Consider the following 24900-nt stretch of genomic DNA (forward strand, 5'->3'; position numbering starts at 1 on the left):
GCGACAGCGGGGACAGCGAGGGACACGGCGCACGCTGAGCGGCGCTGCCAGACGAGGATTCATCAGCGGGGCAGCAGGAGGGGCAGGGCCGCGTAGGGCACGCCTGCCACAAAGTGATCTGTTTGTGAACGGCAGGAGGGACGGGATCAGCCACAAAGTGATGTGTACGAGCAAACGCCTGCGCAGGAACGCAGGAGCCCGCCCGGCCGCGCGTGCTCGCGACTGTGTGAGGGGGAGAGGTCTCGCGCTACGGGCGCGCGGCTATAAAGGGCGGTGGGCGTGGCCGGCGGCGCCAGCCCCGCAGTGCGCGTGCGCGGCCGTGAGGGGAGCGCTGGGCAGCGCCATATCCCGGCCCCCCCCCCGCCACCGCCGCCCCGGCACCGCGCGCATGCGCGCTGGGCTGCTGCGGGCACCTGCGCAATAGTGATCCCCGGGTCGCGCTCGGCGGAGACCGGCCCGGGAGGACATGCTGCCAAATAGTGATCCCTTGCTGCTGGTGGTCTCCTGAGGGGGCTGCGGGGTCCGGGGGCCGTCCCCACACACCGCACCTGCCCGGGCAGCGCTCCCCGCCTCCCTCCGGCCTCCCAGCAGCGCCGCACCGCCGGCGGGGCCGCTCCTCGGGCCGCGAGGTGAGAGCGGAGGGGAAGGAGTTGTGAGGGGGGGGTGTGGGGGGGGGAGCGCAGGGCCTGAGGGACCGGGTGCGGAGGGGAAAAGTTGGGGAAAAACCTGGAGCGGGGATTGCTGGAGATCGCCGGGCTCGGGGAGAGGGGCTGTGCCGTGCCTGGAGCCGGGTGAGGGAACACGAGTGGCAGGAAGGGAAGCGGGCCCGAGTGGGAGCGCTGGGATGAGGAGCAGCATCAGGCCCTGAGGGGTGACAGGTCGTGGCCTGGCCGGGACCTTGGGCGCATCCCCGGGGCAGGAGGGAAGTTGGGCTCGGTGGGAATCAGAGCCGGGATCGCGGCTGCTGCTCCCCAGGCGAGTGTCGGGCCTGTGGTGCTGTTTGGAGGAAATGGTGCATCATCCTGCAGTGTGGAAAGGGAAACAATTCCCTTTCCCGGGGAGCTGGGGCCATCCTGGAGCGCTGCTGGTGCTGCTGCCAAGCATCGTCCACATTCCTGGTGTTCCAGGGGGAAAAGAGAGCGCCTGGAGTGGGAGATGGAATCGTCTGGGTCTGACAGGAGTTCTCAGAGGGGCAGGAAAATCTCAGGTGTGATGAGATCTGGTGCCAGCTAAGTCAGCGTTGCCGAATGTGTTCGTGTTGTGGCTCTAGACCATCGTCCTGGCATAAGGAAAAGAAACACTTTTCCCTCATTTCCTCTTTTCTTCGGCTTCGCCTTTGGAGTTCTAAGCAGTGGCTTGTTGTGAAGCCCTGTGAGAGTCTGAAGAATTACACTTATTTGTGCTTTACAAAACAGAACTCCCAGCCCTACACTATTTAAGCAAAACATCCACCTAGTTTCTCTTTCAGTGACATTTTCCCACCAACTGCCCGCAGAGATTTGGTGTCATTTTATCCCTCGTGTTGTTGTGAAGAAAAAACAGTTGCAGTTTGTTGGGGTTTTTTTTTCCCTTTTTGGTACTTTGTTACATTTGGGGTTGAGATCAGCAGCAGGAGCGCTCCGAGGGTGTCATCCCATCCCTGCATCAGCAGAGGACTCTGGCACAGAGCTGGGCCCATCAAATGGAAACTGTTCCCACATTTGACAGCCTGATTCTCTGGAGCAGAGTTACTGTTACAAAACCACCCCTTTTCTCCCCAGAATCTCGGGGATTTGGACACAAACACAGGCCAGGGAGGGGGGTTGGAGCGAGGGCATCGCTGCTGGCCCAGCCCACACCGAAGTGCTTAAAACCCCTCATTGTTTCTTGTGCCGTGGTTACTCCAATTTCCTGCTGTTTTCCTGTGGAGGAGGCTCCGGTGCTGCCGATATCCCTGATAAATGTTAAACCCAGTTAAGTGAGCAGCTCCCGTCCCAGTTTCCACTGGGGCGGCTCTGGGGTTAATCTGGGAGTGCAGCTGAGCCTCTCCTGGGCAGGGATTGGGGGTCTGAGCTGGTTCCCAGTGGGATTTTTTGGGACACCAGTGACGGGGCACGTCCCAGCCTCAACTCCTGGCGTTTCCCTGTGGGGTTTGCAGCTCATCCCCAGGATCATCCCGAGTTATCCGTGCCAGGTGGGGCGGGGAGCTGGGAGCGCTCCCGTTCCCCGTGCAGGCCGGAGCCGCTGCTGCGCTGGAGGAGCTCCACGCCTGGGAATTCTCCACGGGAATTCTGTGGGATCCCTGCTCCCCGCCCGGCTCCGGCTGGATTTGCTGGAGGATTATGTAAGATCTGCTGGCCGATTCCTCCCAGCCTCGCTGTGCTGGGGGTTTGCTGCTCGGTGCAAAGAGGAAAACACAGGGAAAAAAAAAAAAAAAAAAAAAAAAAAAAACAAAAAAAAACCCACCAACATCAAACCTGTCAGAAAATGGAGAAAGCCCAAAATAAACGAACGGGAACAGCCAAAACGCTTTCACTGAGAGAGCTGCTCCTTCATTCTCAGTCCAGGAGCTGTGCTGGGAGCGGAGAGCCCTGAAATAAAAACATGTCCCGGGTCCAGGGACACCTGACGGGGCAGGAAACCGCTGTGGGGAGAGGCGGCTGTACCCCTGAGCTGCTCAGAAGCTGATCCGGGAATAGGCTGGGTTCTCTTTTTGTTGTTGTTTTGGTGGTTTTAAATGGTCCTGTCGCTGCTGGCTGTGGGAGGAAGGAGTGGAGTTGTGATCGGGCGTTGAGCTCTTCTCCCTGGTGAGCAGGAGCCGAGGGCCGTGTCAGGAGGGATTTGGGCCGGATTTCAGGGATTTAGGGTGGATTGCAGGCAAAAGTTCTTGGCCCAGAGGGTGGTGGGGCACCGGAACAGCTCCCCAGGGAACGGGCACATTCCCGAGAGCTCCAGGAGCTCCCAGGACGGGATTTGGGGATGTCCTGTGCAGGGCCAGGAGCTGTGGGTGATCCCTGTGGATTCCATGAGATGTTCTGGAAGTCTCTGTGCTGCTGTTCACGGCTGAGGAGGAGGAAAACACGGAGCAGGGATGAGCTGGAATTGGGGGAGGTTGGGGTTGTTTCAGAGTTTTCCCTCCACTTTTTTAGGGATGGAAAGGCACCAAAGCACTGAGTGGACAGTGCCTGGGGAATTCCTGGGAATTCCTGGGAGGGAATTCTCTGACTGCAGGCAGGGCTTGCACTGTTGTGATCTGAGGCGTTGCTGGCCTCACAGCTCCAGGGATTTTTAGACATCTGTGAAGTTTATAAAGTTTATTTTTAGGCATCTGTGGAGTTTATAAACTTTATTTTTAGGCATCCGTAGAGTTCATAAAGCCAGGATCGTGGCAGGCATTAAACATTCCCATCTGGAAGGTGCTGGTTTGGCCATGGATGCCGCAGAGCCCAGGAGGATCTGCTGATTTTGGAGAAAACAGGGCTGAAATTCAGCGTTCCTCAGCCTGTGTTACTGATCCTCCTGGCAAGGGGGAACCTGGCAAGGCTCTGGTTTAGGGTTTTAAAATGGCTTTAGGCACAAACACGAGGTTTAAGTTGTGCATTTGGGGCTGGGGCTGGTGTCACACTCGCTGTGAATCAAACACAGCAGCGCTGGGGCTTCGGAAATTGATCCAACTTGTGATAACAGAAATCATTTTCCAGCAGCAGAGAACGGCCTTGTGCACACCTGGGGCAGGACTAGACACAGCACAACTCCAGAGCTTCATCTGAACACGGAATCATTTTAGCTGTTAGGCGCCTTGCGAGGTCACTGATATTGGTGAAACCACTCTGGAGCGCTCAGGATATAAACACTGAATTTTGTGGTGACCTTTTGGGTCGTGTCATGCCGAGACTTTTCAGCGGGTGAAATCTGAAATCCCTGCCTGGTCATTCCAGGGGCTCTGGGAACGGCCTCTGGGTGTGCAGGGGCCAGCCACAGCTCCAGAGCTCATCCCAGCAGTGGGGCTGGAGCACCCCAGAGTTATTTGTGGGGCTCACACGGGGAGCTGGGCCGGCTTGGGGCTTTCCTCCTCCTCTCCCTGCAGCCCAAGGGTTCGGAATTCCCAGGGACAGAACCTCAAATATCAACATAAATGTGAAGATCTCCTCAGGGCTGTGAGCAAACCGAGACCTGAGCAGAGGAAAGAGACTTTAGCAGGGAGAACTCAGAGCTGGACAGGTACGAGTTTGTTTGTCGAAACAGATGAAAAGGTGAAAAAGTCAATTGGAAAATTTGTGTCGTTTTTGGAGGGTGGCTTTAATTACTGCTCTGCCCACATTGCTCCAGAAATCAGCAGCAATCCCCAAACCAGAGCAGGACTGTGGAGAGCAGCTTTGCTTTGAGAACAGAGAGGGGAGAGCCCCCGAGCTAATCCAGTTTTGTTTCCTCAGCCTGGCGTTCGCAGGTACCGAGGCCTCCCTTCCCTTCCCTTCCCTTCCCCTCCCAGCACTCAAAACCCGTTTTTGTGGTGACCACATCCTCCGGCGCTTGCTGGGGTGCAGGGAGGGCTGGGGGTGCTCCCGGGGCTCAGATCCCAGGGAATGCTCCCCTTGTGCTGCTGCCTGCATTTCCTCTGGGGTGTGTTTCCCCCCCAGAATTTGCAGCAGGTTGTGCTCAGACCCCGCTGTTCCTGTGGGGTGGATTCTCAGAATTCTCTGCAATTCTCTAGAAGGGTTTTTCCTGCATTCAGGGCACAGATATCCCAGGATTTCCTCTCTGGGGCTGTTCCCACTCCCGGAGAATCCCCAGGTTCTGCCCCTCCTGACCTCAGCCTCCAGCCAGGAGCATCCCAGGGAACTCTCCGGGGTTTCCAGGGGATATTGTGGAATTTTGACCAGCAAATCTCCAGCACTGCAGGGGCCTCCTGGCTGTATCCTGGGAACTCCCCTTGCTTTAGGTGGGTGCCAACCTCCCCAAACCCACAATAAAGTCCTGGTGTTCCCCAGCAGTAAATATTTACAGCCTGTGTGTTTTAGAGGTGATTTATTTGTTTGTTTACAGCACAAATTAAAGCATTAATCCCAAAGCAGGGAGAAGGCAGCACCTTGCACACCCTCTGGAGGTGTCACCAGCAGGAACAGGCATCCAGTGCCTCTGGCCCAGGCTTTTATTCCTTTTATTTTTATTATTAAAAACGTATTAAATACAGAATATCTCACGACGATCTTTTCTTTGCTCTTTGTCTCATTAATCCAATAATCCTAGTCCAGGACAGTTGGGATATTCAAATACAGGTGCAGGGGAGGGCCACAATTATTATTTTCAGGGTGTGATTAATGTGATTTTCTTATATGAATGTAAAATTATTAAATTATGCCAGCAGACGTTTCACACCTTATCGAAATCCATGTGATACCCTTGATGGAAACAGGGCTGAGGGGCTGGAGGGAGGCTGGTTGGGATCTGATTCCCATCTCCTTCCCCCTCGTGCTCCAGGGCAGGGAGGAGATCCACCGAAGTCAGGTGGGAAATGAAGGGCTCTTCCTGCCTGGAGAACATTCCCGGTGGGATGGGCTGCAGGCAGGAGCTGTTCCAGTGCTGGGGAATCCTGGGCCAGGATGTTTTCCAGAGGGAAGGTGTGGTCACTGATCTCCAGTGCTGCCAATGCTCAGGGGTCATTCCCGGCTCCGTGGGGTCACTCCCGGCTCCGTGGGGTCACTCCCGGCTCTGTGGGGTCATTCCCATCTCCATGGATTCACTCCCGGCTCTGTGGGGTCATTCCCATCTCCGTGGGGTCATTCCCATCTCCGTGGGGTCACTCCCATCTCCATGGGGTCACTCCCATCTCCATGGGGTCACTCCCATCTCCATGGATTCACTCCTGGCTCCATGGGGTCACTCCCAGTTCTATGGGGTTATTCCAATCTCCGTGGGATTATTCCAATCTCCGTGGGGTCATTCCCATCTCCATGGGGTCATTCCCATCTCCATGGCGTCATTCCCATCTCCATGGCGTCATTCCCAGCTCCATGGCGTCATTCCCATCTCCATGGCGTCATTCCCATCTCCATGGGGTCATTCCCAGCTCCATGGCGTCATTCCCATCTCCATGGGGTCATTCCCAGCTCCATGGCGTCATTCCCATCTCCATGGGGTCATTCCCAGCTCCATGGCGTCATTCCCAGCTCCATGGGGTCATTCCCATCTCCATGGGGTCATTCCCAGCTCCATGGCGTCATTCCCAGCTCCGTGGCTTGTTCTTCCCCTTTCTCCCCCTTTTTCCCCCTTTTTCCCCCTTTTCCAATCCCAGCCTTCCGCCGTCCTTCCTGAGGCTTTGAAGGATGCAGGGAGGTAAAGGAGCTTTTCCTGCCTCTTCCCTTGTTTTCCTGCTCCAATTATCGCCTCTCCCCGCGCCGTTCCCGGGCGCTCTTTGATGCTTCGCTGGCCCCAGGAGCAGCCACTCAGCTTTTGAAACCCTCAATTAAAAACCTCCTTCCTTCCCAGCCTCCCCCGAGTTCCTTTGCCGTGAATAAACCTGGCTGGAAGTGAAAATACCCGGGAATTTCTGCGGGCTTTCTTAGGAGGGAGCTGGTTTATCCCGGCAAGCAGAAGATGACGGAATTTTGGGGCGAAAGTGCGGCGGTTTCGGGGCGTGTTGCGGGGTTCTTTGGCGGGTTTCTGTGCCCACCTGTGGCAGGTGAGGTTCCGTGCCGGTGGCAGAGCTGCGCTGAGGGGATTTTGGCAGGAGCGGGTGACGAGGGAACATTTCCTGTGCTCCCCCAGGCTGCTCCGGCTCTGCCCCTCGGATCGAATGTCTCCATCTGGAAGTGCTTGGGAATGGGGTGAGAACGGCTCTGCTCTGAGCTGGGATTTTAACTCCGGCCAGAGGCAGGAGGAGTTTGTTATTTAGAGCCAAGGAGTAGCAAACTCTCGCTGTACACACAGGGCCATAAAACAATATTTTCTGTTTTGTTTCCTGTGTTTTGGTATTCTGCCCGTGCCTGACATGCGTCCCTGCCTCTCCCGAGCTGTGATATCTGAATTATTTCCCAAATATTTCCCTCAAAGCTCTGCGCCTGCCGTGCTTTTTCCAGAGGTGCCAGCGCTGCTGGGGAGGTGACACCTGGGGATATCTCAAGTGTGCTGAGCAGGCAAACACAGATAATGGAGAATTCCCTGTCAGGGACCAGGAGCTGGTTGTGCCTGGAGGTTTCTTTCCCACCTTCTGGCCAGGGCTGCATGGAGGAGCCGTGGAATCGCTGTTTCAGAGGATTCCAAAGTTATTTTAAGTTGGGTGTTTGGTGTTTTTTTTGGTGGTTTTTTTTTTTTTTTTTTTTTTTTTTTTTTTTTTTTTTTTTTTTTTTTTTTTTAATCCATCCTTTTAACTCCTCTTAAGTAAAAGTTGCATTTTCAGAGATCAGAATACCTTGCGTCGCGGCGAGTAAAAAGGCGCTGGCTAAAAGCTCAACCACTGAAATTTACTGCCAGTTTTACCACCACAGTCCAGTTGCACGGCCCACTCTCATGGTTTATCCGTTTATCCCCTGCCTTTCCTCCTGCTGAAGCCTTTCCACCCCTGACCATCTTGCTGCTCAGCGTGCAGACAGGTGGCCGATCCCAAAAACCCTCCCTGGCCGCCGCTGCTGCTCCGTGTCAGGACACAAAGCCCTGAGCAGAAGGCTCGGCCCGGGCTCTTCCCTCTGCCAAATCCCTCACTCTCGGGCTGCAGCCTCGGCTCCGGGCTGCTTTGTGTCCGACGGCTGGCTGAAACCTTTCCCGGAGGCGTTGAGAGGGCAGAGAGAAATCCGTGTGCTGGCAGATTGAACCCCGCTGGAGCTGGTTGGATTTACCCTCGGTTCTGATGGTTTCTGTCTCTCTGTGCCCCCCAAGCGCAGCCCAGCTCCCATTGCTGTGCTGGCTGCTGGTTTCTATGGTTTCTGTGCCCCAGGTACAGCTCAGCTCCCCATTCCTGTGCTGCTTGTCGGTTCTGATGGTTCCTCTCTCTCCAAAGGTGAAGCTCAGCTCCATTTCCATGCTGGTTATTGGATCTGATGGTTTCTCTCTCTCTCAGCAGGTGTAGTTCAGCTCTGCTTGTTCAGTTTGGTGTTTTCTCTGTCCCCAGGTGCAGCTGAGCTCCCATTTCCATGCTGGCTGTTCAGTTTGGTGTTTTCCCTCTGTCCCCAGGTGCAGCTCAGCTCCCATTTCCATGCTGGCTGTTCAGTTTGGTGTTTTCTCTGTCCCCAGGTGCAGCTGAGCTCGTTCCCTGCTGCCTGTGCCCCCTGCCCGGTTCCAAGCTGGCGATGTCCAGGGTGCCGAGTCCCCCCCCTCCGGCAGAGATGTCCAGCGGGCCCGTGGCCGAGAGCTGGTGCTACACACAGGTCAGCACTGCTGCTTTCCTGGCTCTGGGTGTGCAGTTACACACTGCAGTTACACACTGCAGTTACACACTGCAGTTACACACAGGTCAGCGCTGCTGCTTTCCTGGCTCTGGGGTGTGCAGTTACACACTGCAGTTACACAGAGAGTTACACACTGCAGTTACACACAGGTCAGCGCTGCTGCTTTCCTGGCTCTGGGTGTGCAGTTACACACTGCAGTTACACACTGCAGTTACACACAGGTCAGCACCGCTGCTTTCCTGGCTCTGGGTGTGCAGTTACACACTGCAGTTACACACTGGAGTTACACACAGGTCAGCGCTGCTGCTTTCCTGGCTCTGGGTGTGCAATTACACACTGCAGTTACACACTGGAGTTACACACAGGTCAGCGCTGCTGCTTTCCTGGCTCTGGGTGTGCAATTACACACTGCAGTTACACACTGGAGTTACACACAGGTCAGCACTGCTGCTTTCCTGGCTCTGGGTGTGCAATTACACACTGCAGTTACACACAGGTCAGCACTGCTGCTTTCCTGGCTCTGGGTGTGCAGTTACACAGAGAGTTACACACTGGAGTTACACACAGGTCAGCGCTGCTGCTTTCCTGGCTCTGGGTGTGCAATTACACACTGCAGTTACACAGAGGGTTACACACTGCAGTTACACACAGAGAGTTACACACAGGGCAGTTACGGCAGTTACACACAGGAATTACAGAAGTTACACACAGCAGTCACACACTCCAGTTACACACAATTGCACACGTACTATCACGCACACAGGACAATTATGGCAGTTACACTCAGCATTCACTGCAGTTACACAGCAGTTACACACAGGAATTACAGCAGTTACAGGGCAGTTACACACAGAGCAGTCACACACAGGGCAGTTACACACAGAGCAATCACAGCAGTTTACACTGCAGTTACACAGCAGTTACACAGCAGTCACAGCAGTTGCACAGCAGTCACAGCAGTCACAGCAGTTACACAGCAGTTGCACAGCAATTACACAGCAGTTACACAGCGGTTACACCAGCCCCACGCTGCAGGAGCTCCTGGAGCCCCAGGGCCTTTCCCAGGTGCCCCACCCGGGGCCGTGGGGCTGCGCTTTGTCCCTCTGGGGCGGGCAGGACGGCCCCAAAGCTGCTGTTCTCTCCCTGCAGATCAAGGTGGTGAAGTTCTCCTACATGTGGACCATCAACAACTTCAGCTTCTGCCGGGAGGAGATGGGGGAGGTCATCAAGAGCTCGACCTTTTCCTCTGGAGCCAACGACAAACTCAAGTGGTGAGAGCCGAGGGAGGGGGGCTCATCCCAGCTGGGGTGGGCTTTGGGGGCTGGGGCGGAGGGGAGGCACAAAAACATCGTTATCCCGCACACGGAGCCCCCGTGCCTCGACAGTGCTCGCACACAAACCAGATTTACCTCCAGGACAGATCAGTGTGACAAATCCAGGTGACCTGTGAGGGTGCACAGCCCATGCCACCCTCCCAGTTCCAGCCCCTCGCACTCCCTGGGGCTCAGAAGTGAATTTTCCCTGCTGTGAATTGCCTCCCTGCCAGCGGCAGATTTTTGTGGCCGTGGAGAGCGCAGGGAGGAGGGGAGTGCCAATGTCCTCTCCCTGCTCCTGCCCACGAGCTGCTGCCTCTTCAGGCTGACCTCGTCTGGGGCCTTTCCCTTTCCTCTAAACCTTCCTTATCTTCCCTGAGCCCTCAGCCATTTCCAGTAACTCGGAGTGGACTTTGCTCAGAGCCCGTGTCTGCTCTGAGCCGTGTCCCGGTGCATCCCTGGGCTCTCATTCCTGCTTTTATCCCGAGGCTGAGTGGTTCAGAGTTCCCCTCTCCAGTGCAGGTGGTGGGAAAGCAGCCCCTGGACGAGCTGTATCCCTGTGATACGGTGTGAGTTCTGTCCTTCGGGTGGCAGGGCTGTGCTTCCCTTGGCCTGCCTTTGTTCCTGTCACCTTTGTCCCCTCTGCTCCCCTGGAACCTCTGGAGCTGTGGATTTGGTCCCTGTGTGTGGGAACCGTTCATTATCTGTCTGCTTTTTGTTCTTGCTGGATTCTGTGTCGAGTTTCAGGTCATGGAAAAGCCTCTTCCTGCCTTTTCTTCACACAGGAGGAGTTTTTCCTTTTAACCCTGGTTGGGTTTTTTTGTTTTTTTTTTCTTTCTTTAAAGAACCACCAGCCTTCCAGAAATCCCTTGTTCCTCGCAGCTGGCTCAGTGGAAATTTTATCAACAATTTCTCTGCGTTTGTTGCGCTTCCTCAAACCCATTCCCTCCATTTGATTGATTTCACTTCCCTTTTGCGAGGGTCGGTATCCAGGGGGTTTCTCAGCCATTGCAGCCCTTCTCCCTGCTCTTTCCCCTGGGGATTTGTTGGCTTGCCCAGGGTTCCTGGGTGTTTTTCTCAGCGTGGAGGTGCAGCTCCGCTCCCCTGGGCCTCATCATCATCCCTCGAACGTGAAAATCCCAATCCTTTCGAGGCCTCCCTGACCTGGCAGCATTCCCAATCCCACATTTCCAGGTGTTTACGTGTGAACCCCAAGGGCCTGGACGAGGAGAGCAAGGATTACCTGTCCCTGTACCTGCTGCTGGTGAGCTGCCCCAAGAGCGAGGTCAGGGCCAAGTTCAAGTTCTCCATCCTCAACGCCAAGGGAGAGGAGACCAAGGCCATGGGTGAGTGAGACCCCTCTGGGGCTGGGAAACCCCTCCTGGGGTGAGTGAGACTTCTCTGGATGGGTGAAACCCTTCCTGGGGTGAGTGAGACCCTTCTGAGTGTGGAAAACCCTTCCTGGGGTGAGTGAGACCTCTCTGGTTGGATGGAATCCTTGCTGGGAATGAGTGGAACCCGTCTGGGAATGAGTGGAACCCCTCTGGGAATGAGTGGAACCCCTCTGGGTGAGTGAAACTCCTCTGGGAATGAGTGGAACCGCTCTGGGTGGGTGGAAACCCTCTGGGAATGAGTGGAAGCCCTCTGGGAATGAGTGGAAGCCCTCTGGGAATGAGTGGAACCCCTCCTGGGGTGCGCTGGGCCCGGGTCTGGGCTTTGCTGTGCCCGGGTTAAGCCAGGCCTATCCCGCAGAGAGCCAGCGCGCCTATCGCTTCGTGCAAGGCAAGGACTGGGGCTTCAAGAAGTTCATCAGGAGAGATTTCCTGCTGGACGAGGCCAACGGGCTCCTGCCCGATGACAAACTGACCCTGTTCTGTGAGGTGAGCCCTGCTCCCCGCCCCACACAGCCCCAGGCAGGGCTCAGCCTTCCCTCGGCGCCTCCTGCGGGGTCGGGGTCGGGATCGGGGTCGGGATCGGGGTCGGGATCGCTGCTGGATGTCCTGAGCCCGGCCCTTCCCCACCTGCTCCATCCCTCTGCTTCCTGCTGGGTTTTTCCCCGGGGTGCTGCTGGCGGCTGGGCAGGTTTGGTGATCATTTCCCGGTGCTTTGGTGTTTCCCATCCCTCTGTTTCTGCTCCCTGATTTGGGGCTCGCCTGGGATTGGGATGATGGCAGCGCTGGGAAGTGCCCTGCTCGATGAAGGAGAGCTTCTCTCGATTTCCTTCAACGCGTCTGCACAGCCAGCAGAGAGAAAAACGGGAGGAAAAGGGGTTTTTTACAGTAATCACCATTTGCTGTTCGTTGTGTTTGTGGTTTTCCTACAACATCATCATTATTATTTCACTCGTGCTGTTCCAGGCGAAGATGAAGCCAGTTATTTCCAAACCCAGAGATTTAAGTTGAAAAACCTTAATGAGCAAATAGAAACTCTAATTTAGCATCTTCAGAGCTTCTTCTGCCTCACTCCCATTGTCTTTTTAACTGCAAACCCCCTCCTGGAGCTGTTTTTTTTTTTTTGCCAGAAGAGAGCAGAACAAGTTGTTCTCTCCTTGCACTGTGGTGGGTTTTTTTTGTTTTTGTTTTTTTTTTTCCTGGGAGTCTTTTCTTTTGCTGTGTTTTCTTTCAGGTATAAAAGAAGTGCTTCAAAGTCCTCTGACAGCTGGGATATTTTGGGGGGGGATGTTTGGTTTGTTTTTGGGTTTTTTTTTGCCGTCACAAGCATGCACATTTTTAAATGAACAAACATCTCAAGGATGTTTAATCAGCAGCAGAAATTCCTGGGGATGGAGGGAGCCCTCCCTTCAACACAAAATGGGAGAAGAAAGGAAAGTCTGGCATGGCAGAAACAAATCCTTACCTAGTTTGGCATCCAAGGCTGGGATTGTTTTCCCCTTTCCTTTCCTTTCCTTTCCTTTCCTTTCCTTTCCTTTCCTTTCCTTTCCTTTCCTTTCCTTTCCATTTTCCATTTTCCATTTTCCATTTTCCATTTTCCATTTTCCATTTTCCATTTTCCTTTCTCTCACTTCCTTCTTCCCTTCTCCTTTCCCTCTGGACCTTCCCTGGCTGTCCTTGCTCTCCCTTGGCTGCTGCTCCAGAGGAACTGGGATTTACCTCGGGCTGGAGAGCAAATCCAGGGAACGGCCTCACCTCTGCTTCCCTGCCATCCCCTCCATCACTCCTGATGGCAGCAGGGCACAATTAATCCCCACAAATTAATTAATTTGCTAATTGGCCTCTGCTGCAGCTGTGATTCTCCCGGGTTTAGCCACGGCTGCTCCCAGCCGGGCCCTTCTGGGGGAGACTCCTCAGCTTTGGAGCAGGGATTGGGAATCCGCCTCCTCCAGACCTCCCTCCCTCCCTCCTGGGCTGGTTCGGCTGGGTCCGGAGCGGGTCTGTGGTGGTTTGGGACGCTCGGCTCCCCTGGAAGGAGCAGCGGGATGGCGCTGAGGGCTCAGGCCGTGTCCTGCGGGCTCCGTGCCGGGCTCCGGGAGCTCCGTGCTTCCCTCCTTCCCCCTGGAGCCGTGGCTCCTGCATTATTGACTGGGGAGGTTTCACAGTGCTGGAGGGAGAAACTGGGTCAGGTGTGGTGTCTGGAAAAAATCGGGAAAGAGCAAAAATCCGGTTCCACTTCCTCCAGAAACCTTCTCGTGATAGCACGGACATGCTGTCAGCGTGGGGCCGGCAGGGAAAGCCGCTGGGGTTTGGGATTTGGGATTTGGGATTTGGGAGGGACACCCTGGTGCAGGGATCCCTGCAAAGATCCTTTAGAAATGGGGTGTTTTTAACTCCCTGGAGCCTGAACCTGCTGGGATTTGGGATTTGGGATGTACACCCTGGTGCAGGGATCTCCACAAAAGATCCTTTGGAAGCAGGATATTTTTAACCCCCTGGTCCCTGAACTTGATGGGGTTTGGGATTTGGGATTTGTGATGGACATCCTAGTGCAGGGATCCCCACAAAGGACCCTTTAGAAGCAGGACATTTTTAACTCCCCGGTGCCTGAACCTGCTGGGGTTTGGGATTTGGGATTTGGGATGGACACCCAGGTGCAGGGATCAGGACACTTTTAAACCCTGGTGCCTGGACCTGGCAGGGTTTGGGATTTGGGATTTGGGATTTGGGATGGACACCCAGGTGCAGGGATCAGGACACTTAACCCCTGGTGCCTGGACCTGGCAGGGTTTGGGGTTAGGGGTTTGGGATTTGGGGTTTGGGATGGACACCCAGGTGCAGGGATCAGGACATTTTTAACCCCTCGGTGCCCGGCCGTGCCTGAGTGCCCGTGTCCCGCAGGTGAGCGTGGTGCAGGACTCGGTGAACATCTCGGGCCAGAACACCATGAACATGGTGAAGGTGCCCGAGTGCCGCCTGGCCGACGAGCTGGGCGGGCTCTGGGAGAACTCGCGCTTCACCGACTGCTGCCTCTGCGTGGCCGGCCAGGAGTTCAAGGGCCACAAGGCAATCCTGGCAGGTGGGGCTGCCTGGGAACGGGAACGGGAACGGGAACACGGTCTGGGGAACGGGGGAACGCTTTGGGATGGGAATGGGGGAATGGTTTGGGATGGGGGAATGGGGGAATGCTTTGGGATGAAGGGAATGGTTTGGTTTGGGATGGAGGGAATGGTTTGGGATGGGGGAATGGTTTGGGATGGGGGAATGGGGGAATGGTTTGGGATGGAGGGAACGGTTTGGTTTGGGATGGAGGGAATGGTTTGGTTTGGGATGGAGGGAATGGTTTGGGATGGGGGAATGGGGGAATGCTTTGGGATGGAGGGAATGGTTTGGTTTGGGATGGAGGGAATGTTTGGTTTGGGATGGAGGGAATGTTTGATTTGGGATGGAGGGAATGGTCCAGAAAATCCCCTTTAACTCCGTCCAGTCCACAGAATCCTGGAACGGGCTGGATTGGAGGGGATTGAATCCCACCCAGTGGGCAGGGACCCCCCCACAGTCCCAGGCCGCTCCAAGCCCTGCCCAGCCTGGCCTGGGACACTTGCAGGGACCCAGGAGCAGCCAAGGCTTCTCTGGGAATGCGGGAGCCTGGTGGGGAGTGCTGGGAGCAGCAGCCAGCCCTTCCCAGCAGATCCAACATTCCCGGTTCCGTTCCCTCGGCAGCGCGCTCGCCCGTGTTCAGCGCCATGTTCGAGCACGAGATGGAGGAGAGCAAAAAGGTGAGAGCCCAGGGGGAGAATGTTCCTGCTGCGGGTGATCCCCTGGCACCTGGAGCTGCTCCTCTGCTCCTGCAGGAGCTGGGATCAACTGTCCCTTGGTCCCCTTGGGAGAGAGGCTGGGGAGGGAGGGAGAAGTGGAGAATGTGGGATACAGCTTAGACTTGTTCTTACTGCAGCCACTGTTTGCTTTTCCTCCTCTCTTTTCCCCCTCTTTTCTCCTTCTTCTCCCTCCTTTTCCCCTCCTTTCCCCCTCCTTTCCCTCTCCTTTTCTCCTCCTGTCCCTCACCTTTCCTTCTCCTTTCCTTCTCCTTTCCTTCTCCTTTTCCCTCCCCTTTTCCCTTCCCTCTTCCCTCTCCTTTTCCCTCTCCTTTCCCTCTCCTTTTCCCCTTTCTTTTTCCAGTCCCTCTCCTGTACCCCATTCCCCCTCACGCTGGGGTTTTGGGGTCAGGGATCCCTGGATCCCCCTGGCAGACCCCAAAAATCTCCGTTTGCCCCTTGCAGAACCGGGTGGAGATCAACGACGTGGAGCCCGAGGTTTTTAAGGAGATGATGTGTTTCATCTACACCGGGAAGGCCCCAAACCTGGACAAGATGGCTGATGATCTGCTGGCAGCTGCTGACAAGGTAAACTCGGGATTTATGGATGCTGGGATGGGAAACCCACGGAACTGGAGCTTTCAGGGAAACCTGGGAGCGCACCTGGACCGTCAGATGGACAGAGAGCACACCTGGAGCCGCACAGCCGGAGATCCACCAGGAATTTCTGTCTCCGCTGCTCATTTTTAAACATTTTTGCAGCTTCCAGAGGACTCTGCTGCAGATCTTCCCATTAAACCATCAGGAATTTCTGCTCTGCTGTTCGTTTAGAAGGATTTTTTGGAGCTCCCAGCAGAGCCTGCTCAGCGTGCTCCGAGCTGGGCCAAGGAGACAATTACAGAGCAGACCCGGGGGTGTTTTTCCATGTGGTTATTCCCAAACCCCTGGAGCAGTGCTGGGTCTGGACAGACAGTTCTCCTCCTGCCCTGCCTCCTGCCAGCCCTGAGACTCTGGAGATCCAGGGGGAGAAGTGGTGTTGTGTTTTTCTGCTGGAATTCCCTGAGGCTCTGCCTCCTCCAGGCAGCCCCAGGGATGGGAGTGGGAGCTCTGTTAACTCCTGAAAATCCATCATTTATAACCCAAACTATTCCCTTTTTTTTTCTTTTCTTTTTTTTTTTTTTCTTTTCCCTTAAAAGTGCTGCAGAAAGATCCGATCTGGAGCCTGAATCCTGGATTTATCCCTGGAATGGCTCAGAATTGCAGGATTCTCCCCCCTGCCCTGGGGGTGAGAACATGGTGAAGTCTCTGGAATCCAGGGATTATTCCTTCTCCTGAAATCATGGGATTCTCCCTTCTCCTGGGATTCTCCATGCTCCTGAAATCCTGGGATTCTCCATGCTCCTGGGATTCTCCCTGCTCCTGGGATTCTCCCTGCTCCTGGGATTCTCCTGGCCTGGGGATTTGGCCTGGGGGTGCTTTGTGACCCTTTGTGTCCATCCCAAAGCGGGAGGAGAATCCCCATTCCAGCCGGGATCGGGGTGGGAATCAGAGCCAGGAGATTCCAGGGCTGGCTCCCCACATCTATCCAACATTCCCAGCTATTCACTGGGGGCTCCCAGCTCCTCCAGGAGGAGCAGCACGAGGGCAGGCAGAGTTTTAATTCCGACTTCCCTGCCTTTCTAACGCGGCTTCGCTTTCCCTTTCCAGCTCATTGTGTGCCTTAAAAGCAGGAATAAAAAAAATTGAGGAATTCCTCCATGAAAGTGCACCAAGCATCCAATATTTACCCCGGGGACTGAGGCTGCTCCCTCTGAGCTCTTTTTTAGGGAAAAAAGCCATAATTAGCCCCAAACCAACCCAAATTCCAACTTCAGGAGCTCCCTGTGCAGGAGGCTGGGGGGAGCCCGGGTGGAATTCGAAAAGGAGGAAAGGGAAATGTCGCTGCCGAGAGCCCGGAGTGGCCACTCTGGGCCAACAGTGCAATTAAAAATGAGTTAACTGTAGCAAAAAAAAAAAAAAAAAGGACTTTAAAAGTGGATACATGGAGGAGAATGTTCCCTCTCCGGCTGGAGGGTGCCCGGCTCTATTTGTTGCATTTCTGACAGGCAATTATCCAAACCCATGGCTGGCCCCAGAAAGCGCTTTATTTATTGAGACAGATTAGCAAAGGAATTTGATTTGCCCGCTCAGTTTGCCAGAGAAAACTCGGAGTGCTCTGCCTCTGTTATCAGCCAGGCTTGAGGGAAAACGGGGCTCAGGAGCTGGAATTCTGTGTTTAAACCCAATCCTGGCACCGGGAGATCTCAGTCAGAGCAAAAATCAATCCAGAAATCCATTTATAGCCATGGAGCCCACCCCAGGGCGAGGATCCCACCAACGGATCCCAGCTCAGGGCACAGAACATTCCAGGGGTAATTCCGGGTGTAATTCCATGGTTTTTTCCCCAGTATGCCCTGGAGAGGCTGAAGGTGGCGTGTGAGGATGCTCTCTGCAGTGCCCAGGTGTAACTCCAGGTGTAATTCCAGGTGTAATTCCATGGTTTTGTCCCCAGTATGCCCTGGAGAGGCTGAAGGTGATGTGTGAGGATGCTCTCTGCAGTAACCTGTCCGTGGAGAACGCGGCTGAGATCCTGATCCTGGCTGACCTGCACAGCGCAGACCAGCTCAAAACCCAGGCCGTGGACTTCATTAATTAGTGAGTAATTGCTCCAGGATGGACAAACCCTCCCCTTTTCCCCCTTTTCCCCCTTTTCCCCTTTCCCCTTCCCTTTTTCCCTGCTCGCTCCAATCGATCCCAGCCTGGGCTCCTTCCCAGCAATCCCAGGGTTCCAGGGATGGTTGTTAAATGATCCCTGTGAGCAGGGAAGGGCTCCCACTCCTGCTCCAGCCCGTGCAGGGAAGGTTCTCCTGTTATTTTTGAGCTTTGTCCCTGTGATCCATGATTTATCCAGCATTCCACGTGTGGAATTGCCCCAGACCCAGGTCAGTCTCATGCCCTGGCATTGTCCAGAGTGGGAACAGCCTGGGAGCTGCTCTGGAGCTTCCTGGGATCACCAGGACTTGCAGGGAAGGGAGGATCAGGGAGTTGTGATCCTGGAATCCTCCCGGGAGCAGCCTGGGAGAGCAGGAGCCATCCCTGCCCGGGGAGCTGGGTGAGCCTTAAGGTCCTCCCACCCCAAAGCATTCCATGATTTGATGCCCAGGGATTGATTCCGGCTCTCAGCCCAGCAGCAGATGGAAAATCCCTGCCAAGCTTTAATAAACAGAACATTCCTGTCACTCGCTGCAGTCCTTTCCGTGCTTTTTATATCGATTCGAACCATCCCTGCGCCGGGAGCTGGGGCTGGGATGAGCTCCGTGTTCTGCCATCCCACCTGGAACCTGCTGCAGCTTTTCCTCTGGAATTCTGAGCCTAAAATGGGGCCAAACCCTCCGACACCTGAGAGAGCCCAGGAGGAGGAAACCCCCGCACTCCTCAGGCCCTGGGAACAACCTCTAGGGCTGCTCCCGATATTCCCCTGGTCCCAGTTTGTTCCTGGTTATCCTGGTCCCTGATCCCAGTTTGTTCCTGGTTATCCTGGTCCCTGGTCCCAGTTTGTTCCTGGTTATCCCAGTCCCTGGTCCCAGTTTGTTCCTGGTTATCCCAGTCCCTGGTCCCAGTTTGTTCCTGGTTATCCCGGTCCCTGGTCCCAGTTTGTTCCTGGTTATCCTGGTCCCTTGATTCCTGTTATCCCAATCCCTAATCTCGCTTTGCTCACAGTTATCCCAGTGCCTGATCCTGATCCCCATTCCTGGTTATCCCAGTCCCCATTCCCTTTTACCCCATCCCCAGTTATCCCACTCCCATTTATCCCTCTCCCCATTCCCGTTTACTCCATTCTCTGCTATCCCACTCCCATTTATCCCACTCCCCGTTCCCGTTTACCCCATCCCCAGTTATCCCACTCCCATTTATCCCTCTCCCCATTCCCGTTTACTCCATTCTCTGCTATCCCACTCCCATTTATCCCACTCCCCGTTCCCGTTTACCCCATCCCCAGTTATCCCACTCCCATTTATCCCTCTCCCGGTTCCTGTTTATCCCATCCCCGGCTATCCCACTCCCATTTATCCCTCTCCCGGTTCCCATTTACCCCATTCCCTGCTATCCCACTCCCATTTATCCCTCTCCCGGTTCCCTTTTACCCCATCCCCGGCTATCCCACTCCCATTTATCCCTCTCCCGGTTCCCGTTTACCCCATCCCCGGCTATCCCACTCCCATTTATCCCTCTCCCGGTTCCCGTTTTTCCCGGTCCCTGAGCAGCTCCGTGTGTGTTTCAGCCACGCCTCGGACGTGATGGAGACGTCCGGCTGGAAGTCCATGGTGGTGTCGCACCCGCACCTGGTGGCCGAGGCCTATCGCTCGCTGGCCTCGGCGCAGTGCCCGTTCCTGGGCCCGCCCCGCAAGCGCCTGAAGCAATCCTAAGCCGCGCTCCCCGCTCCCGAGCTTTTCTGGAAGCGGCCCCGGCCGCCGCTGCCGCCGCTGCCCGGCCCCGCCCGCCGAGCTCGGGGAGAGGCCGCTCCGCGCCGCGCCCGGGCTCCGTCCCACAGCGCCCAGGAACTTTGGGAAAAGGGGGGAGGGTGGGCTCTGGGGCTGTTCCCGCGATTCCCTGTGTCTGTTGTGTTCCCTCGCACCCGCCCGAGGCCCTCCGGGCTCGGGATCCGGCCCCTTCCCGGCCCGGGGCTCTGCGTGCGCGGGACGCCCGGGCCGCGGGACTCGGCTCGCTCCGGGAAGGAGCGCGGGCTCCAATCGCCCCCGGCTTTGGGGAGGAATTCCCCCGAGGGGAAATCCGCGGGTATTCACGGCAAACGTTCCCAAAGTCCTGGCGGCGGAGCCGAGCTGGACGTGCGTGTGCCGCCCCCCACACCCCGCTGCCCTCGGCCGGGAGATGAATTTGCTGTTTTTTTTAGCACTTGTGTGTCCACTGCAAACAGGGAAAAAAAAGAAAAAAAAGAAAAAAAAAAGAAAAAGAGAGAATGGTTCAAAACCCCTTTTTACTATGAAATCTCAGCTCGGAGCTGGAGGCTGTGCCGGGAGAGGACTGCAAACCCCTGGAGCCCAGAGCGGCGCCGACGGTTTCCATTTTAAACGCCGTGGGATAACGCTCTGAGCGTTTCCCCCTTTTATTTCCCCTCTCCTCCCTCACTTTTTAACGAGAAAAAAAAAAAAAGAGAATACAGAACCGACCCCTGCCCAGGATCCCAGGATGAATTTCACCGTTGCTGACGGCTGCGTGCGACGTTCCCCGAGTTGCTCCGTGGTTCTTACACCGTTTGTACCTGGTCTGGCTGTCTGGGGCCAGCCCCGTCCCTTCCTATTTTAGTCACTTCTTACAGCGGAGATGTTCCCATAGCTGGGTAATTTTTTTTGGGTTTTTTTTTTTTTTCCCCCTTTTTTTTTTTTTTTTTTTTTTTTTGGAAAAATATAAATAATTCCTATTTTGTACCCTGTGGTATCTCTGGCCTCTTCTTGTCGTCGTCGTCGGGTTTTAATTCTGATTTATTTTGTTGTTTTTAAAGTTTCCTCGGGTTCTCCTCACTCTGCCCTGTCCTGCCCCGATATTCCTGGAAGATGGGTGGGAGGGAATCCCTGAGGCTTGGCTGGAATCCCTGGAATGACTCCCTGGATCCCTGGAGTAACTCCCTGGATCCCTGGATCCCTGGAATAATTCCCTGGATCCCTGGAGTAACTCCCTGGATCCCTGGATCCCTGGAATAATTCCCTGGATCCCTGGATCCCTGGAGTAACTCCCTGGATCCCTGGATCCCTGGAATAATTCCCTGGATCCCTGGATCCTCCAGGAACAGATCCCTGGATCCCTGGAATGACTCCAGCCCTTTGGAGCATCCAAACTCGGGCACTTTTCCTTGTCCCTGGGTTTTTCCCTGGATTTGTCCCTGGATTTTCCCCTGCATTTGTCCCTCTCTATCCCAGGTATTTTCTGCGGGATTTTCCCGGCCCTGGGAGCTCTCCCAGGAAAAGGGAACGGAGCAAATTTTGATTTCATTTCAATTTTTCGACTCCATCTCTGAAGCTCTCTCCACTCGCTGGGATTTATCCTCTGGAATTCTCCCTCTGTTTCCCTTCACCTCCATCCTGGTGTCCCAAATCCCTCCCCTCGCTCCCGATGGCTTTTTTTTGGAGGGGGAGTCAATTTAAAATGAAGATGTTTAATTAGAGGTCGGGTTCCTTTGCTCTTCCCTGACCTGCTGCCCCCTTGGCGATCCCGATTCCGGGGATGATGGAAATTTAATTGAAATAGAAATAAAAATTCCATTTCTTCTAAAGCTGGGAAGGCCACGGATGCACAAAAAATCGGGAGAGACTTCCCGGAGCGGGGCAGGGAAAAGAAACCGGGGGGGAAAAAAACGGGAAAAAGAAAAGAGCAGCACTTGAAATAATTGGGGAAATAAATGTCCTGGGAGGCTCTTGGAAAATAAACGGGATGGAAAAAGCAGGAGCAGCTGGGCTGGGTTCGGCCGCTTGAAGTTCCCTGGGTGGCGCGTGGGCAGGGAATTCCAGCCCGGCGCCGCTGCAGCGGGATCGGGAATTTTGTTCCACCCGTGGGACGGAATTATTCAAATCCCTGGAGGAATTGTGTTAATTGAGGGAGAAAAGGGGAATTGTGGAATGGAAGGGAATGAGGAGGAATCCTGGGAAGGAGAGGATGGGACCAAGGGCTCCTCTTGGAATTTTTTAAAATTAATTTTAAATTTTATTTTTATTTTTATTTTATTCTTATCTTTATTTATTTTTATTTTAATTTTTAATCTTATTTTTATTCTTATTTTAAATTTTTACTTTTATTTTTTATTATTATTTTTACATCTTTCACTTCTGTTGATTTTATAATTATCTTCATTATCCTTATTTCTTTCTTCACCATCACCCTCTTGCTCCCGGGAACAGCTGGATCCCCGATTCCCCTGGGAGCAGCAGGAAAAGGCCGGGATTTCATCCGGTTACTGGGGATGAATTTGTGGGAATTTTTTTGCTGCATCCATTGGTAAATTCCAATCCCAAAGCAAACCCCGGCTGTTCCTCCCAGATCTCCCTGCAGGCCCAGCACTTCCCCCTGCCTGGGGATTTTGGGATGGATTCCTTTGGGTTTGGCCGCTCCCGAAAAATATCGGAGGAGACCCTGGAGGAACCCCCGGGAACCTGGAACAATCCGGATTTTGGGAATGGGAATGGGAATTATGGGAATGATGGGAATGGGAATCGGGAATCGGGAATGGGAATTATGGGAGTGGGAATAGGAATGGGAATTGGGAATGGGAATGATGGGAATGGGAATTGGAAATGGGAACTATGGAATTGGGAATGGGAATTATGGGAATGGAAATGGGAATTGGGAATGGGAATGATGGGAATGGGAATTGGAAATGGGAATTATGAGAATGGGAATTATGGGAATGGGAATGGGAATGGGAATGGGAATGGGAATGGGAATGGGAATGATGGGAATGGGAATGGGAATGGGAATGGGAATGGGAATGATGGGAATGGGAATGGGAATTGGGAATGGGAATGGGAATTATGGGAATGGGAATTGGGAATGGGAATGGGAATTATGGGAATGGGAATTGGGAATGGGAATGGGAATTATGGGAATGGGAATTGGGAATGGGAATGAGAATGGGAAGATTCCAGGTTGGATTCTGGCACCCAGAGGAATGTGGCCGGGCTTTGGGATCCGGCTCCGACGGGGAAAACCGGGATAATCCCTGGCTCGAACCCAGTGACCACCCGCATCCCCGGGAATTCCAGGGATAATCCTCCCCGCAGCTCCCGGGGGCGCGTTTGGATTCCGGGATTTCTCCCGGGGCGTTGTTGCTCCTGCGGCTCCTCCCTCGCTCCCCGCGGCTCCCGGAGCAGGAATTCCGCTCTCCCGGCTGGAATAATGGCCCGTCCTGGTCTCCTTAGAAACCGCGGCTCCGCATCCCTCGGAGCCTCCTCCCGCTCCCGGCGCTTCTCCCGCCGGCCATTCCCTGCAATTCCTCCACATTTCTCCACAATTCTCCCCATTTCGCCAACTTCCGTGCCGGATTTTTTTTTTTTTTTTAAATTATTAATTTTATTCTTTATTTTTTATTTGTGTGTGTGTGTTTGGCCCCAAGGGGATTTTACCGCTCTTCGCGTCTCCATCCTCCGGCAAACCCGAATCCTCCGGGAATATTTTAAGTTCCCCACGTTTCCCTCCCCTCCCCAGTCCAAACATCGCTCCCGTTCTCTGTTTTTCCCCCCCGGAAACGCGGATTTTCCCAGAGCTTTTCCCCAAACTTTCGAAGCTCCGTGAGGAAAAGTCTCCTCGTGTGTTGCGGAGGCTCCGTGGATTTTTTGGGAAGCAGCTCCCGGCTGGATGTGGGAGCTCATCCTGGAGCTCCGCCAGCAGCCGGCAAAGCTCTCCCAGGTTCTTTCGGGATTTCTTTTGGGAATAAATAAATTTGGGGAAGTACAAACCCTGCTCCGGGGGCGGGACCTGTCCTGTGAGGGTGGGAAGGAATTTTTGGAGTCAAGTGCTCTGGATTCAGGGAGTTTGGGGGGAAAAGGGAAGGGAAGTGGCTTTTTTTGGTCTTTTCTGGAGGAGGGAATGTGCCAGTGGAAGTGGGAGACGGAAGTTTGGATGTCTGGGAAGGGGAGGAGGTTGGGAATGCCCAAAAATGGGAGCCTGAAGTCTGGATATTCGGGAAGGGAAGGAGATTGGGAATATCCAGGAGCTGGGAATGCCCAGACAGGAGAGAGACTGGAGTCTGGATTCCTGGGAAGGGAATTGGGAATTGGGAATTGGGAATGCCACAAAAACGGGAGCCTGAGGTTTGGATTCCTGGGGAAAGGGAGGGAGTTGGGAATACGGGAAAGGGGGTCTGGGTCCCTGGCAGGTCCTGGCAGCGCGGCACCACCGGTGCCTTTTCCCCCTTTCCCGAGCTCTTCCCGTCTCCAGGTGCTGCCAGCTTCCCTCCGGAGCTCCATTTTCCCCGGGAATCTCCAACCCCAGCCCAGACAAGTCCATTATTGCACTCAGGAACTCGATTCCCCACCGTGGCTCCGTGTCCCGTTCCCACATCCCAATTCCAGCCCTCGCTCCTCGGTCCCTGCAGCCTCCCAGCCGCTGCCCCTCTTCCCATGGGGAAAAACGGGAATTTCTCCTCTTCCTTCCACTCCTGCGCCCTCCAGGGAGCATCCCCTGCTCTGAAGCCACCCCCAGCCCTCCCACCCGGCCCCGGCACCTGCAGGGCCTCGGGAATTGTGACCACGGGAATTGCAGGCCTGGGAATTGTGACCCTGGGAATTGCAGGCCTGGGAATTGTGACCCTGAGAATTACAGCTCAGGGAATTGCAACCCCGGGAATTGCAGCCCAGAGAATTGCAACCGAGGGAATTTCAGTCCTGGGAATTGTGACTCTGGGACTTGCAGCCCTGGGAATCACAGCCCCAAGAGCTGTGACCCCCAGGGAATCTCAGCGCCAGGGTTCGCACCCCGGGAATCGCACCCTGGGAATCTCACCCCGGGAATCGCAGTGCCGGGAATTGCAGAGCCAGGATTCGCACCCCAGGATTGACATTCCGGGAATCTCACCCCAGGATCTGCACCCTGGGAATTGCAGTGCCAGGATTTACACCCCGGGAATCTCACCCCAGGATTTGCACCTCGGGAATCTCACCCCGGGTTTGGCACTCCGGGATTGGCACCCCAGGATTTGCATTCCGAGAATCACACCCCGGGATTTGCACCCCAGGATGGGCACCCCGGGGATCTCACCCCAAGAATCGCACCCCAGGATTGACACCCCGGGGATCTCACCCCAGGATTTTCACCCCGGGAATCTCACCCCAAGAATCGCACCCCAGGATTGACACCCCGGGGATCTCACCCCAGGATTTGCACTCTGGGAATCGCAGTGCCAGGATTTACACCCCGGGATTTGCACCCCAGGATGGGCACCCCGGCACCGCGGGCGCTGCGCTGCGTCGGGGGC

At 54.9% G+C, this 24900-nt stretch overlaps 1 protein-coding gene across 1 annotated transcript; it reads left to right on the forward strand.

Moving 5' to 3' along the window:
- The first annotated feature begins 379 nt into the window (after nt 1–379).
- Nucleotides 380–19408, forward strand: SPOP (speckle type BTB/POZ protein). The gene is made up of 10 exons (XM_040087239.2): nt 380–629; nt 8206–8339; nt 9510–9631; nt 10868–11019; nt 11426–11553; nt 13966–14143; nt 14788–14843; nt 15345–15467; nt 17431–17573; nt 19201–19408. Exons 2-10 carry the CDS (start codon nt 8262–8264, stop codon nt 19343–19345), a joined length of 1125 nt encoding a protein of 374 aa, XP_039943173.1. The 5' UTR covers nt 380–629; nt 8206–8261; the 3' UTR covers nt 19346–19408.
- Nucleotides 19409–24900: the final 5492 nt, after the last annotated feature.

The sequence above is a fragment of the Hirundo rustica genome, chromosome 27 (assembly GCF_015227805.2).
Source record: "Hirundo rustica isolate bHirRus1 chromosome 27, bHirRus1.pri.v3, whole genome shotgun sequence".
Classification (NCBI taxonomy): domain Eukaryota; kingdom Metazoa; phylum Chordata; class Aves; order Passeriformes; family Hirundinidae; genus Hirundo; species Hirundo rustica.

What these genes read in the sequence shown, in the direction of transcription:
- SPOP (XM_040087239.2), top strand. Translation starts at nt 8,262, where the DNA reads ATGTCCAGGGTGCCGAGTCCCCCCCCTCCGGCAGAGATGTCCAGCGGG. An exon ending in TGCTGGCAGCTGCTGACAAG is followed by an intron (nt 15,468 to 17,430) that starts GTAAACTCGGGA and finishes TTTTGTCCCCAG; the next exon opens with TATGCCCTGGAGAGGCTGAA. An exon ending in GCCGTGGACTTCATTAATTA is followed by an intron (nt 17,574 to 19,200) that starts GTGAGTAATTGC and finishes TGTGTGTTTCAG; the next exon opens with CCACGCCTCGGACGTGATGG.